The 13929-nt window shown below is 42.7% G+C and overlaps 1 protein-coding gene across 1 annotated transcript in view; it reads left to right on the forward strand.

Moving 5' to 3' along the window:
* LOC309556827 (neural-cadherin-like) overlaps positions 1 to 13929 on the forward strand; it is a 128280-nt gene that overhangs the window by 43836 nt on the left and 70515 nt on the right. Inside the window, exons 4-12 of the mRNA XM_082259348.1 lie at positions 2349 to 2553; positions 3654 to 3765; positions 4880 to 5129; positions 6916 to 7058; positions 7304 to 7476; positions 8505 to 8673; positions 11176 to 11346; positions 11489 to 11661; positions 13093 to 13260. Coding sequence (XP_082115474.1) covers positions 2349 to 2553; positions 3654 to 3765; positions 4880 to 5129; positions 6916 to 7058; positions 7304 to 7476; positions 8505 to 8673; positions 11176 to 11346; positions 11489 to 11661; positions 13093 to 13260 — 1564 coding nt within the window. The remainder of the gene's footprint in view (positions 1 to 2348; positions 2554 to 3653; positions 3766 to 4879; positions 5130 to 6915; positions 7059 to 7303; positions 7477 to 8504; positions 8674 to 11175; positions 11347 to 11488; positions 11662 to 13092; positions 13261 to 13929) is intronic.

Raw genomic sequence — 13929 nt, forward strand, 5'->3', positions numbered from 1 at the left:
GATTATTCCTCACTTGACCTTTCTAGAGATAGGTCAATAAGATCTGGTAAGCACCCTTATTATCAGAGGTGGTGGTATTCACACAAGAAGTCATTTTCACTTGAGGTGCTGGAGCTCTGAATTAACTTTTAAAAAAAGATTGCTTGTTTTTCACCATTTCATGCGGACTCTATTCATTATATCGCATTTTTTAAAATAATTTATATATAACATGACTTTGTTGATTTATATTTATTTTACTGTGCTGATATCACATGGTTAAGTCGCTGCTTTGCACTGTTATTTTGTTGTTTTAGACTGTTATTTTGGAGCACTGTATTAACATTAGTGCGTTTTTTTCCTATTTGGATCTGACATGTACATACATACATACATACATACATACATGTCAAACCTGACTATACATATTACATTCTAGTTGTACATTCTTCTTTGGATCTACAAATAGATAGGGCAGGGGTCTGGATGGCTGAATCCAAAATAAATTAACATTTAAATAGTCTCTTACATTACATCATACAGTCTGTCTGTACAAACTTCTTAAAATCTACCAACAACTATAAAGCGTAAAGACCTGCCTGATTGGGTGAGTGGATGGTTCGGGTAGGTCATCATATAACATAGTTTTGGTAAATCTTTTACTGGCCATGTTCTAGTAGAATTTTGGCCACACTTTTTTTTTAAGAAAATTCTTTCAAATTTCTAATTGTTAGTGGGGTCAAACCAATACTCATTTTCAAATGCAGTGATGAGAAAATTTGAAGGAGCAGGATGAAAAAAAATGAATGAACTTCTAAGGCTGGGTACAAACGGGCCGAATATTAGCCTGTATCAATATTGGTTCAACAGGAAGCGGTTGACACTTGGTCGGTGTGTACAGCTATCTTTCCGACAAAAGCCGGTCTAAGGATTGGCTTTTGTCAAAGGGACATGCTAGAAAGCCAGCATCTGATTAGTGTGTTCTGACAGTAATGGGGGGGGGGGGGCAAAAAGGCATAACTCTCTCTCTTAGGATTTGGGGTCGCCAGCTTTCCCAAGATCATACAAGTGACACTTGCTTAGGTGAGACTACAGGTAAGGTCAGTGTTATTTTTACACATAGGGAGAGGGAGGTTCTTGGAACCAGAGAACACAGTGGCCTGTAATTCAGAATCTCGGAATAAGTCCTTTATGCAAAATCCCCTGATGTACATCCATGGTCAGTCATGTCATCCAGCAATGCAAGACCACACCAGTCACAATGAATGACAACTGCTGACTCACGCAAAAGAAAAAACCCACTGCCCAAGACCATACTGATCCCGTTGCTTTCCCCACGCTGAATGGAGTGACTATCCCCCCCCCCCCCCCCCGCAGCTGTAGCCGAGTCACCAGGGGATATTGTTGACCATATATGAATATGCCTTCTGATGTAGCCCTGGGCTGAAAGTAATCAGCATCTTAGTCCAGTAGGTAGATGTTGACCCTGCAAGATGCCTGAACAAATGTGGCTCTGTCCTTCTGGAGAGAAATGTAGATGAACACATTGTCAGGGGAAGTACTTTGATCTATTTGAGAGGTAGTAAATACCTGTAAGATTTCTTATCATGCATGTAGTGTTGGGACAAGGTCACCTAGAACATGCCAAACTGCACAAATTCACCCCCCTGCTGAAATCCCCCCTCACAGCACAAGTCTGTGCCGCCTCCATCCCTCAAATCCCCCCAGCACAAATGCCCCCCCCCCCCCAAAAAAAAAACATCACCCCTCCTAGCACAAATCCTCCTCAAATTTCCCAATTTCCCATCTGAGTACACATCCCCCCCACTCCAAATCCTCCCCCCTGGCACAAACATGCCGCCCAATCCCCCCCTCCTAGCAAAAATACCCCCCATTACCCCTGCAAGTGCAAACCCCCCCCACCCCCCCACCCTCCAAAAAAAAAAAAGTCTCCCCTCAGCACAAATCTCCTACCACAAACCCCCTTCTACCCTTACTTCCTCTTTACACAGCATTCAAGAAGCAACAGAAGCCATTGGTTCTTGCTGCTGTCAATTAAATGCAGTGAAGATAAAGTGGGGGGCGGGCCTACGTCCCGCTGTGTAAGGTCAGGAGTGCGCAGACCACATTTTTCCCATAGTAAGTGGCTGGCTATAGTGGACATAAAATGAAGAGGAGGAGCCAAGATCGCCGCCGGGGACCCCAGAAGAGGAGGATCAGGGCCACTCTGTGCAATTCCACTGAATCTGACTTTAGTAACACTTTAACATAACAACATATCTGATGCTAGGTCCACTTTAAGCATCTACAAATGAATATTTTATAAAATATTTGACCCCTAAAGTTACCATGTGTCCTTCTTTGTGCAGAATAGCAGTTGTAGAAGCTGTGTCTTTCCAGAGCCAGCTGATCACCTACATCTTGCTGATGAATCCCAGCAGCCTCTTCATCATTAACCAGGAGAGCGGCGAGCTGAGCCTCACCCACGCTGTGGACTATGAGAGTGGACATCACCTTTACCACTTGTTGGTAAAAGCTGTGGAGGCAGACAGTGGACTCAGCAGCGTCACTGAGGTAATTGCATTGCTTTATTGATAAGTCTACCGTACCTTAAAGAAAACCTCCATTGTGTCTTTACTAGTCAAAGCAACAGGTTTGCTTTACAGGGAGAGCCTAAAGTAAGCCAGTACATACCTTCACTACACTTCCCAGTACAGACCACTGGAAAATACCTGGTATACCTGGGAATGGCGGAGCATGTCACATTCCTTCTTCCTCAACACAATGCAGATTTTGTTCCTGAATTGCCATTGCTGTTATATATAGACTAGTAATGGCCAACGTTTGATGTGCCAAAGTATGCCATGGCTCCTTTCAGTACAGAGGAGATAATACATTTGTCTTGGGCTCATTAAGTTTAGAAGCCCAATATTACACATGCGAAGGGTTCTAGATTCATAGATATTGCTATGGAAAAGTTGAATGGTCCAGAAAAATTGACCTCATTGTGGGCATTTTGTGGTGAGTTTCGACAAATGTGTACCAGTTATTTTCTATTAGCCATAGGCTCCCTCACTATTTTATTCAGTATCTATCTATCTATCTATCTATCTATCTATCTATCTATCTATCTATCTATCTATCTATCTATCTATCTATCTATCTATCTATCTATCTATCTATCTATCTATCTATCTATCTATCTATCAAACCTTCACAACCTTAACATGGAGGAACCCTTGAAATAACTTTTGAAGGAACAGGAAACCCCTGCTAATAATTACTATATCTACAGTTCACGCTACATTAGCGGGAAAGTCACTGGGAGGAATGCTTTTTACATTTGTGGTAATTGGGAATAATCCTCCTTACAGATAGCTAAAAAGATCATTGGTGTCAATGGTTTCACTTTGCCCAGTAATCAGGGAACCCCTATCAACCTCTGGTGGAACCTTAGTTGAGAAAGGTTGAATTGTCTGTCTGTCTGTCTGTCTGTCTGTCTGTCTGTCTATCTATCTATCTATCTATCTATCTATCTATCTATCTATCTATCTATCTATCTATCTATCTATCTATCTATCTATCTATCTACACACAAACCTTTGCGTCTGCATTCTTCCACTGCCTTGCTGCTCTTATCTTTGTTTCCAGTGACTGGTTTATTGTTTTCTCAGGTCATGGTTCACATCATAGATGATAATGATTGCTCTCCTGAGTTCCTGAGGTCTATATACAGCAGAGACAATATTTTAGAGAATATTCCAGTGGGGACATCCTTGTTACAAGGTAGATTGATGCCTCCTGCATGTATAATTGATGCTGTTTTAGCATTTTGCCCAATTTTGCATAATAAAATGTGGCTATCAGGCAATTATTAATTCAAAACAGATAGCATAGTCCATTTTCCAACATATTATCACTCCTCTTTTATTGTGTTTTTAATGTTTGACCCACAAAGCTTTAGTTACTAAAAATGTAAAAGATCATTTTTTAAAATGTTATAATTTAAAAGATCCATTTTGTCACCTTCTAAAATGTATATTTTCATCTTAATTAAATTACTAGTTTACTGCTTTCTGTAGCTACAATGCTTTACAACTGCTACCATCACAACACTTGAAGTATAGTTTCATTTGTCTGGTACTATTAAAGAGTTTCTATATGTACTACTCATTTGTGCTACTGTCACTGTAATGGTTGATACTTCTTCCAACTTTCATGATAATATTATCCTGAACAAACTGGACATTGGATCGCACAAAAGCACTCCCCAATTTAAATCCCCTTAAAGAAAACCAGTACTGATCTAAAATTCCTGATCTGTATATGTGTTCCAATACACAAAGTACTAAATCCACTGGATAAGCATGACAGCCAGACAACTAGCTGCTCCCAGTGAATGGAATCTTTCTGAGCTACAGCCACTGGTAGGATCCTATTTATGCAGCACTTCCAGGTAATTGGATGACCGTGTTCTCTGCTTTATGCAAACACTAGTAACGTAAAAGCTGCTGGGTGGAACCACTGGCTTCTATGTCACTGGGAGACTCATACATCTAACACACTTGTTGGTTCAGTTCATTGACTTGCATGGCCATATTAGTAGAAGCTGGTGAGTGGAACCATCAATTTCTACCTAGCTGGCAGACACAGACATCCAACACGCCCAGAATTGTCAGATGCTAAAGATTCTACTAGCCACTGTAGCTCCTCAGGAGTATTTTGTGCGTATTTCAATTTTTAAAAGCAACGATTTGGGGACTAAACTTGTTCTACAGTTGAGAAATATTGGTCTACATTGTATAATCTTAGTTGCCAATAAAAATCCAATGTGGAGAGATAAGGGTGATATTGTACCATGTGTGACTACATATAATGATCATGTTATTTTGTATATCAGTGACAGCGCAGGATTGTGACTCTGGAGCCAATGCAGAGATTTCCTACTTCACTCAGAGCTCAGAGTTTTCCATCACGTCACAAGGAGTTATCCATTCCAACCAGATACTCAACTATGAGCGAGCCAACCACATGTATGAATTTGTAGTAGTAGCTGTGGACAAGGGAAACCCCCCTCGTACTGGAACAGCATCTGTGCGACTACGCATGGCCAATGTCAATGATGAAGCCCCTATCTTCTCCCAGTCTGTGTAAGAACTATCACAAAGATTTAATATCACTTAATATAATATTTAATTTACAAGGCAGTGCAGGCTGTGATGTGGAAAGTGCCTTGCAGCAAGCTTACAGTAGCATAATCACCAAAAAAATAATTCTGATTGTTTATTATTGGTTACTGTATTTAGTACGCTGCTTTTTATTATTATTGTTATACAGGTATTATATAGTACCAACAGTTTACACAGCGCTTTTCAACACAAGAGCAGACAGTACAATCACAATACAATTTAATACAGTAATACAGTGCTCATTGAAGTTTACAATCTGAGAGGGAGGGTCAAGAGAAACAAAAGGTAGTAACTGTGGGGGATGAGCTGATGGAGAAAATTAAAGTACAGTTGTTAGGTGGGGGCAGGGTAGGCCTCTCTGAAGAGAAGGGTTTTTTAGGGATCGTCTAAAAGTGGACAGAGTAGGAGATAGTCTAACAGATTGGGTTAGGGAGTTCCAAAGGATGGGGGAGGCTCAGGAAAAGTCCTGAAGGAGAGCATGGGAGGAGGTGACATGGGAGCTAGAGAGCAGGAGGTCTTGGGAAGAACAAAGAGAATGATTAGGTTGGTATTTTGAGACTAGGTAAGTGATGTAGTTGGGGGTAGAGTTGTGGATGGCTATGCAAGTTGTTGTTCGTATTTTGAATTGAGTTAGTTGGGTGAGCGGTAGCAAGGGGAGGGATCAGCAGAAAAGGATAGCAGACACTGAGCGGTTAGTAAAGTGGATAAGTCTGGCAGCAGCATTCACAATGGACTGAAGGGGGATAGCCTATGTAAAGGTAAGCCAATGAGGAGGGAGTTGCAGTAGTTGAGGTCAGAGATGACCAGCAAGTGAAGTAGGAACTTTGCGGTGTCATTGGTTTGGAAGGGGAGTTTAGGATTACTCCTAGCACCTTGGCATGCGGGGATAGGTTGATAGTTGAGCAGTAGATCTTGACAGAGAAGTCAGGGGAAGGGGTACGTGGTGGAGGAAATATTGTGAACTCGGTTTTGGATAGATTAAGTTTGAGAAAGTAGTGTGACATCCAGGCTGATATGTTCGTAGCTAACTTAGTGATGCATGTGGAGACTGACAGAGTGATTTGAGGGTTGAAGAGATAGACTTCGGTGTCATCGGTGTGAAAATGGTATTGGAAGCCATGGGAGGCTATTAACTGGCCCAGGGAGGAAGTGTAGATCGAAAATAGACGAGTTCCGAGAACAGAACCTTGGGGGACCCCCAACAGAGAAAGGAAGAGAGGACACTGAAGGTGCGGTGGGATAGGCAGGATGAGAACCAGCGAAGAGTATACTCACGAAGAACAAAGGAGTTGAGTTTTTTGAGGAGAAAGGAGTGGTCCATTATGTCAAAGACAGCAGGAGAGGTCCAGGAGTAGGAGTACAGAATAGCGTCCATTGGTTTTACCTGTTAGTAGAGTGTTGTGAGAGAAATTCAGACTTTTAAAAAATTGGTCCCCCTAAAAGTGAAATTTTAGCTGTAGACAGCCTCCTCGGCTGTCCGCTGTCCGCCCCTGGTGTCTTATATGCTTTGGATGCCACAACAGGTGTGCAGACCTAGGAAATGTCTATATCTCACAAGTATAGTTCTTGAGATATATAAGAAAATTGGTCGTTTAACTCTGTTTAACTGCATAATTTTTTGAGCAAACTGGCCCTTTAAATTACCATTTGTTTATTCCATGTATTGTGGGGTTATACCCCCTGTCAGATTTTTGTTACTGCCTGGCTTTGAATAGTTCACTGTTATAACTACATTTCTCCTTACTAGATATAACACTTTCCTGTCTGAAGATGCTGGGCCAAACACCTTAGTAGCGACAGTCCATGCTAAGGACCCAGATGGAGACGGAGTATCGTACTTCATTCTTGAAGGGAATGAAGATGGTAACTTTGAACTAGACAGTCAAAAAGGTAATACAACAAAATGTCTTTTGACAAACATCTCTGTGTTGTATGTCTCAAGGTTCCTGAAACAAGTACTGTCCGTATTGCTCAGCCTCGTTGCCTGGCAATCTAGATTGGTTGTTATTGGTGGGCAAGGACGGTTTTTAATTCTGACTCCTCCATAAGAACTTTTTTTTTTTTCTTGGTAATTAGACACCATTATAAATTGTCATTATGAATTATTACAGTTTTTTGTTGCACTCTTTTTATAGGTATCCTAAGACTTCGTAGAATGCCTCTGCCCAGGCTGATGAAAACTCAATATGTGTTAAACATCTCTGCAGTGGATGATAATACTGCTGGGGGATCATCCTCATTAATCAGCTTCACAAAAGTAATTGTGGGAATAAATGATGTTAATAATAATAAACCTATTTTCAAGGAGGTGAGTTTAATATGTAACAGAGCTATTATTACTGTGAACAAACATATATGTTAACTTCTTGCTGTCTGTAATGCATATGTGCAGTAGCAAAGACAGTGGGCTTAAACTCCCACACACCACATATATGCATCAATAGGTGACAGAGCTTTCTGTGCTGAGAGTGCACTCAATGTGGGTTCCTAGCATAGTGACTGAGCCGTCGTAGACATTACTTAGATCATAGTATGATAGGGAGCCAATAGGACCGTCTCTCAATCATATGACCACCGTGACATCCAATCACAGTGGTCATGTGATCAGTCGATCCTCCTCACCTAGGAGCACCTCCTCTGACTTGATTAAGCCCATCTGTCAGTGAAACACTTCAGAAGAGGACTTCTCGAAGGGGGCTCCATGTTGTATTCTGTCTTATACATTAAACCTTTTACCTATTTGGATGGTGGACTGCTTTTAGAACCAGAATGAGCTCCTTCTGGCATGAGCACCTAGCACCCAGGTAATCAAGTCGACTTTGGGGCATGGTCTGGTTTGTGGTTTATGCAGAGTGCTGCGAAAATAGAAGCCCTGTAAGTTCTTTATTACTTTCTGTGTTCCTATTGGGGAGGTACAGAATGTAATACAGTAATAAACACCCAAGAAAGAGTTTAACTGTCCCAGTAGATATTTGAGAACCTTATCAGTAATAAAATATGGTCATTGACTTAATTAAGCAACTAGATAGTTTTTAGCTTTCATTCTTTACGTTGCACTAGGAAAAAGGAATGTAGAGTCCGATTGGTCAACATCGGCTAGGGCTTGCACTTCTTTTCTCTATTGGTCTTAAATGCTGCACATTGTCTATATCTGAAGATGTTAATGCTGTTGTTTTATGTAGCTATGTTATTACATTCCTGTGTTGCACAGTAATTTTACAGTATTTTTACTTGGGATATTCTTAGCATCTGTCACCCAGCAGTTGTCCATCCTTTGTGTCGCTAGTGTGTCTTCATTTCCAGCACTCATTTTGAGTTTCATTTCTCTGTGCATAGTGTCTTCAGTACAGTGAGAACACCTGGGTTCTAGAGAACCAGCCTCCAGGTACCTTTGTCCTGCAGGTAGAAGCTTATGATGCAGACAGTGGTGTGAATGGGGAAGTGAAGTACAACATAATGCACAGAGAGGGAGCCATTCCAGCATTTTCCATCGATGCAGATACTGGTATTGAATTATATTTTATTACATTGTTTCTTATAAATAATCATGAATTAATATTTTTGAGATTCTTTTTACATGGAGTTGTGTGGGGGAGGCACTAGTGGGAACTCTCTGTGGTTCAGTTTAAAGCATGAGTAGAGCAGAGCCAAAAATGTAATTTCTCTGTCGCTCATTGACAGACGCAGTCCTCTTTGATTAATATCAAATTGGGTTATACTGCCCTCTACAGGAGTAGGACACTAGGCAGAAGAAAACGTTCTGGCCACACCTTAGGGGCAGTCCCAGAGGGTATATCCTCTCTCTCTCTCTCTGCTACAGGATGTCAGTTTTTTTCTGTCTAGTCAGGAGTAAGTACCTAAGTTCCTTGCTGGGATCTTTGGTCCTGGCAAGATTTTTTTAGATAAATTCTTTTTAGTTAGCTTTTTTCTCCAGTTGTTCCTGTGAGATCTTCAAGCAATTATGCCGGATCTGGGCGACGGGCTGGATATTGAGGTCCAGTGGTCACCCCAGCCGGCCTACAAGGGCGTGCAGATTCCAGCTTCGTGCTGGATCGGCCGCGACACATTTAAACGATTATGCTGGAGCTGGGCAACGGGCTGGATTTTGAGATCCAGTGGTCACACCAGTCAGCCTACGAGTGCGTGCAGGCCCTAGCTCCGCGCTGGGTCGGCCTGCGACATAGTCCCGCTGGACGGGGACTGACCCTTGATCCTGGGTTCCCCCTCTATCCTATGACATGCTTCACAGATCTCCCTCTTGATAGTGTGATTTGGTGAATAGGAGATACCACTCCAGGAGGCTTGGTTTGGGTTTTCAGTTGAGTCTCATCCTTTTGTCTGATGAGCCTTTAAAACTTCTAGTTTGGCACCGGTTGGGCCTTCTGGATTGGATTTTGATTTCCGTTATCCCACCCCTCATTTGTGGCACTGCTTTGGGACGTCCCAATTTGATATTAATCAAAGAGGACTGCGTCTGTCAATGAGCGACAGAGAAAAATGGATTTTTGTAAGAACTTACCGTAAAATCCTTTTCTCTTAAGCTCATTGGCAGACGCAGTACCTGCCCCTCTATTTTTGAGTTGGGTTGGGTTAAATTCTCTGACACTGCTTTGTGACATAACTGACATCCTGTAGCAGAGAGAGAGAGGATATAGCCTCTGGGACTGCCCCTAAGGTGTGGCCAGAACGTTTTCTTCTGCCTAGTGTCCTACTCCTGTAGAGGGCAGTATAACCCAATTTGATATTAATCAAAGAGGACTGTGTCTGTCAATGAGCTTAAGAGAAAAGGATTTTACGGTAAGTTCTTACAAAAATCAATTTTTAGCCGAACTGGGGCAGGGCGCTACATTTAGGTAAATGCAGTGCTTTAAGTGGGCTGGTATGCACTGGTACTCAGTACCGCCACTTCCAAATATGGCTCTTGAGCATACCGCCACCTCTCCATACGCCTTAGCGCACCAGTACACTCATTTTGGACATCTGCGCCCTCAATTGCCCCCCTCAAAAATATTTCCCACTCCAGAGCCAGACCAGTCACCACCAGTGAGTTCCCCTGCTCCGGAGTCCCAGCCCAGGCCAGGGGGGTGCTCTGTGGGGACCCTGATGTGGGGTGGGGGGGGGGCGACAAAATTTATAGGCTATAATAGAGTACCGGCACCTCTTTTGGGCCACTTAAAGCACTGGGTAAATGCATCTAAAGTGCATAGTGTAAAGCATATCTAAAGAGCAAATAAGCAATAAATTGCACTTTGCGTGTCTATAGATGTGGTAGTCACATTTTTTCTTCAGACATGTCCTAGAGGTAACAAGGCTCACCACCTGTATCATATCCATGGAGGAACAGCATTGTCCTTGGACAGGACTACAGAACATCTCTTCCTCTTCTCCATAAATCTGGGGGAAGGGGGGTTCTATAGTCCTCTGAGATAACTGGAAACAATGTAACTGATAAGAATGCAGCTCAGGCAGAGAGAGCAACAGGAGTTTTTCAGCTCCTAACATTTCTGGAAAGGTCATCAAGTATTTTTTCACTTATAAAACAGATATAACAGAGAAGTTTCAATTGCTAGGGTTTAAATACATTTTCAAGACAAAGTGTCTCTTTGGCTATTCATGATTTCTAGATAGGGCACCCCCCTGACTGACCTCACGTTTACTGCGCCCCTCCTCCAGTATGTTCTACTGTCAGAGCCCTAGGGGAAATCCTTATGTTAGTTTTGTATTTGAGCTGTACGCCATGGCAATGGCAATGGCAATAAATCATAACAACTGATCAGAAATGAATCCAAGAAGCCAGATATAGGAGGAGAGAGCAGAGTGGCAAAAATTAGAGATCATCAGTGTGCTGCTTCTCCAATAAATGGGCTGGGATGGGGATAACAACCAATCAGAAATAAATTTACTGCAGCCAGGTCAATAAAAGCTTAAATTTGATTGGCTACAGAACCTTTGCACATAGTCTTTGCACTTCCTTATATGTTAACCTTGTATGTGTACATTCATTTAGGTGTGATCAGCACAGCTCAAAGTTTTGACCGGGAGAAGCAAAGAGAGTACACAATCTCTGTAACTGCCACAGACCAAGCTCAAGAGCCTCTAATTGGCATTTGTCCAGTGACTATCCTTATTGTCGATGTCAATGATAATGACCCTAAATTTGAAAACAGTCGTTACCAATGTGAGTACAAATGTCCAAAAGGGCTGAACACCTATTTATCTGTTAGTCTTTAGCTTTCAAATAGTGAAACCCAAGACTCTGTAAATGACCCCCCTACTGAAGTATACATTTTCAGTGTGCACATTATCTTTTATTCATCTAGATTTCCTGCGAGAAGATACTCCAGTTGGAACTAGTTTTCTTCGTGTTGCTGCTCTAGACAGTGATCAAGGCGTTAATGCCGCCATAAGTTATACAATATCAGCAGAACAACCAGAGTATCTCCAGATAAACCCCAGCACAGGGTGGGTGTATGTCAACCATCCCATCTCCCAGGTAAAACTTGATTATGCTATGTCCAGTCCTATTCTTTAGAGCGTTGTACACATACGCATACTACAGCGTACAGCCGTGCTAAGAGCCATGTTTGCCCGCACAGGGATGCATAGGTGTTCTGTGTATCCCCATGCAGCTAGTCCCATTCATGTCAACTGGGATGCAGCGTCTGCACAGAAACATAGCTGCTGCTCCCAATTTGACAGCTGTGCAGGTGCATGGCCCTGAACACAGACAATGTGCGTTCAGGGCCGTGCACCCTGTGCCATCTTCAGAGCATTAAAGGCCCCTGGGCAATGCAGTGCACTGGGGACCTGCCTACACAATCACCCACGAGAATAAAAATGCAAATTATCGATAAGGCGATATTTATTGGTACAGCAGTGCCAGGCTAATGACAGCTTTCAAGTTCGGCAGCTGGGTCTGGTGAACACACACACGGATGGGAGTCAGACTTGACTGTCCTATGTGTGCCTGTTCCCATGGAGGCAGACAGGCATTCCTGCAGTTGTGGGCTCCCCCTCCACGGCCTAAGTGGCCTGACAGCAGCGCCGGGCTGACAGGCGCTTGCCACCTGCTAAGTTCAGCGGCGGGATGCACACGGGAATCGGGACATTCCGCTTTGCTGGGGCTGGGTCTCTGGGCAGGTGGGGCCCTCCAGGCAAGTGGGGCCCCTGGGGAACTGCCCAGCGTGCCAATTCGGTAAGATGGCCCTGCGTGCACCCTCATGGATGTCAAATTAGGAGCAGCAGCAGTGTCCCAGTTGACATGAACGGGACTGCAAACACGGCCCTCTCACAGGTGTACGCTGTAGACAGTATGCCTATGTGAATGGGGCCTTATTTTAAGCTGGTGTGTGCCAGTACAACTCATGGGAACAGGAAAAAGATGGCAGGACAAAGCAAGGCTGTTCCAACTATCCTGCTGACAAACGTAGATTGTGGCACTTGCATCTATCTTATACAGAACTACCAGGAGCTAGCCTGATTATTATTATTGTAGGCAAAGGAAAGTAGATATGTAGCAGTGGCTTGCTTTCTGTTTTCATTCCCTGCCTTTCTGTAAATGATGGACCTGAAAGCACCTAAAGCTATTCTCCATGCAGATATAAAGGACACAACATAATGCAGCCCTCTATTCATTACTAAATCTTTAAATGCATGCAGTGTAAGCGTCTGGATATAAGCTTATTGAAATCCACTGTACAGCAGAACTCTGCCTGGATGGGGGAGAAGGAGCACAAGAAGCCATTTAGCTGTGTGGTGGAGGAGAGAGTGACAGACAGATTAGTGTGTGCTGCTTCTCCTTTCACTGTCCAGTCACAGGTTGTACGTGGTAAAGAAACCTATAAGTGCTACTAAAACACAATAAAAACAAATCTATGATGTGTTTATGTTTCTTAAATGCTTAACCTTGTTTGCATTTCGATAGACTTCTCGCATTATTCGGCACATTTTTGCTACAGATGGGGGAAACCGCAACACCAGTGTCGAACTTACAGTGACCATAACTAACATTCTAAACCAGCCACCACAGTGGGAACAATCAAGATACTGGGTCTCTATCCCAGAAAACATCACTCGGGACACTAAGATTGTGGTATGTGAAGTCTGCTTTTGCTCCGCAGCAAAGTTATGATTTTATAACCGTGTAAATTCAATCAAGGATTATTCAGATAACTATTTTCTTTTGCTTTGGTATTTTTTTTATTTTTTATTTTTTTTTATAAATGTAAGAATTTGAAGCTCAACTCTAGTCTGAATTTGTTGAGTTGTGGACAAAGTGGAAAAAATGATGGAGCTCCTATCATGTTTTTATTTGCAGCCTGTATCCCCACTGGGGATAGCACATCTCTCCAGTGGGGTCACATACTGAAAACCAACACTACTTTTCAGTTATATAAAGGGTTAAACTTCTGTAATTATTATTCATTGGGGGACATTGATCAAGCAAACCAGTGACAAATATAGATGCAATTCTGGCTGCCCAATTTTTCTTAAACTATCTCAAGTCTGTCTCACTGCTCCTATTCAGCATAGCCTGTCTGCAAAAGAATTGATAAATTTCTCCCTCTGTGTCTTCCAGTGACAACCACTCCCCTCATTTCTTGTCCTGCAGAATAGAAGGTTAAAACTCCCCAATAGGGTCACTGGCTGCCAATCAGCTTCTCCTTTATATTTTCTTATCTGCCCTGGCAGGGCTTTTTTTCAGCGGGAACATGGGGGAGCGCAGTTCCGGAACCTCCAGTCTGAATGTATGCAATGGCAA

Source organism: Pelophylax lessonae (genome assembly GCF_965119305.1).
Source record: "Pelophylax lessonae genome assembly, chromosome: 5".
Lineage (NCBI taxonomy): Eukaryota > Metazoa > Chordata > Amphibia > Anura > Ranidae > Pelophylax > Pelophylax lessonae.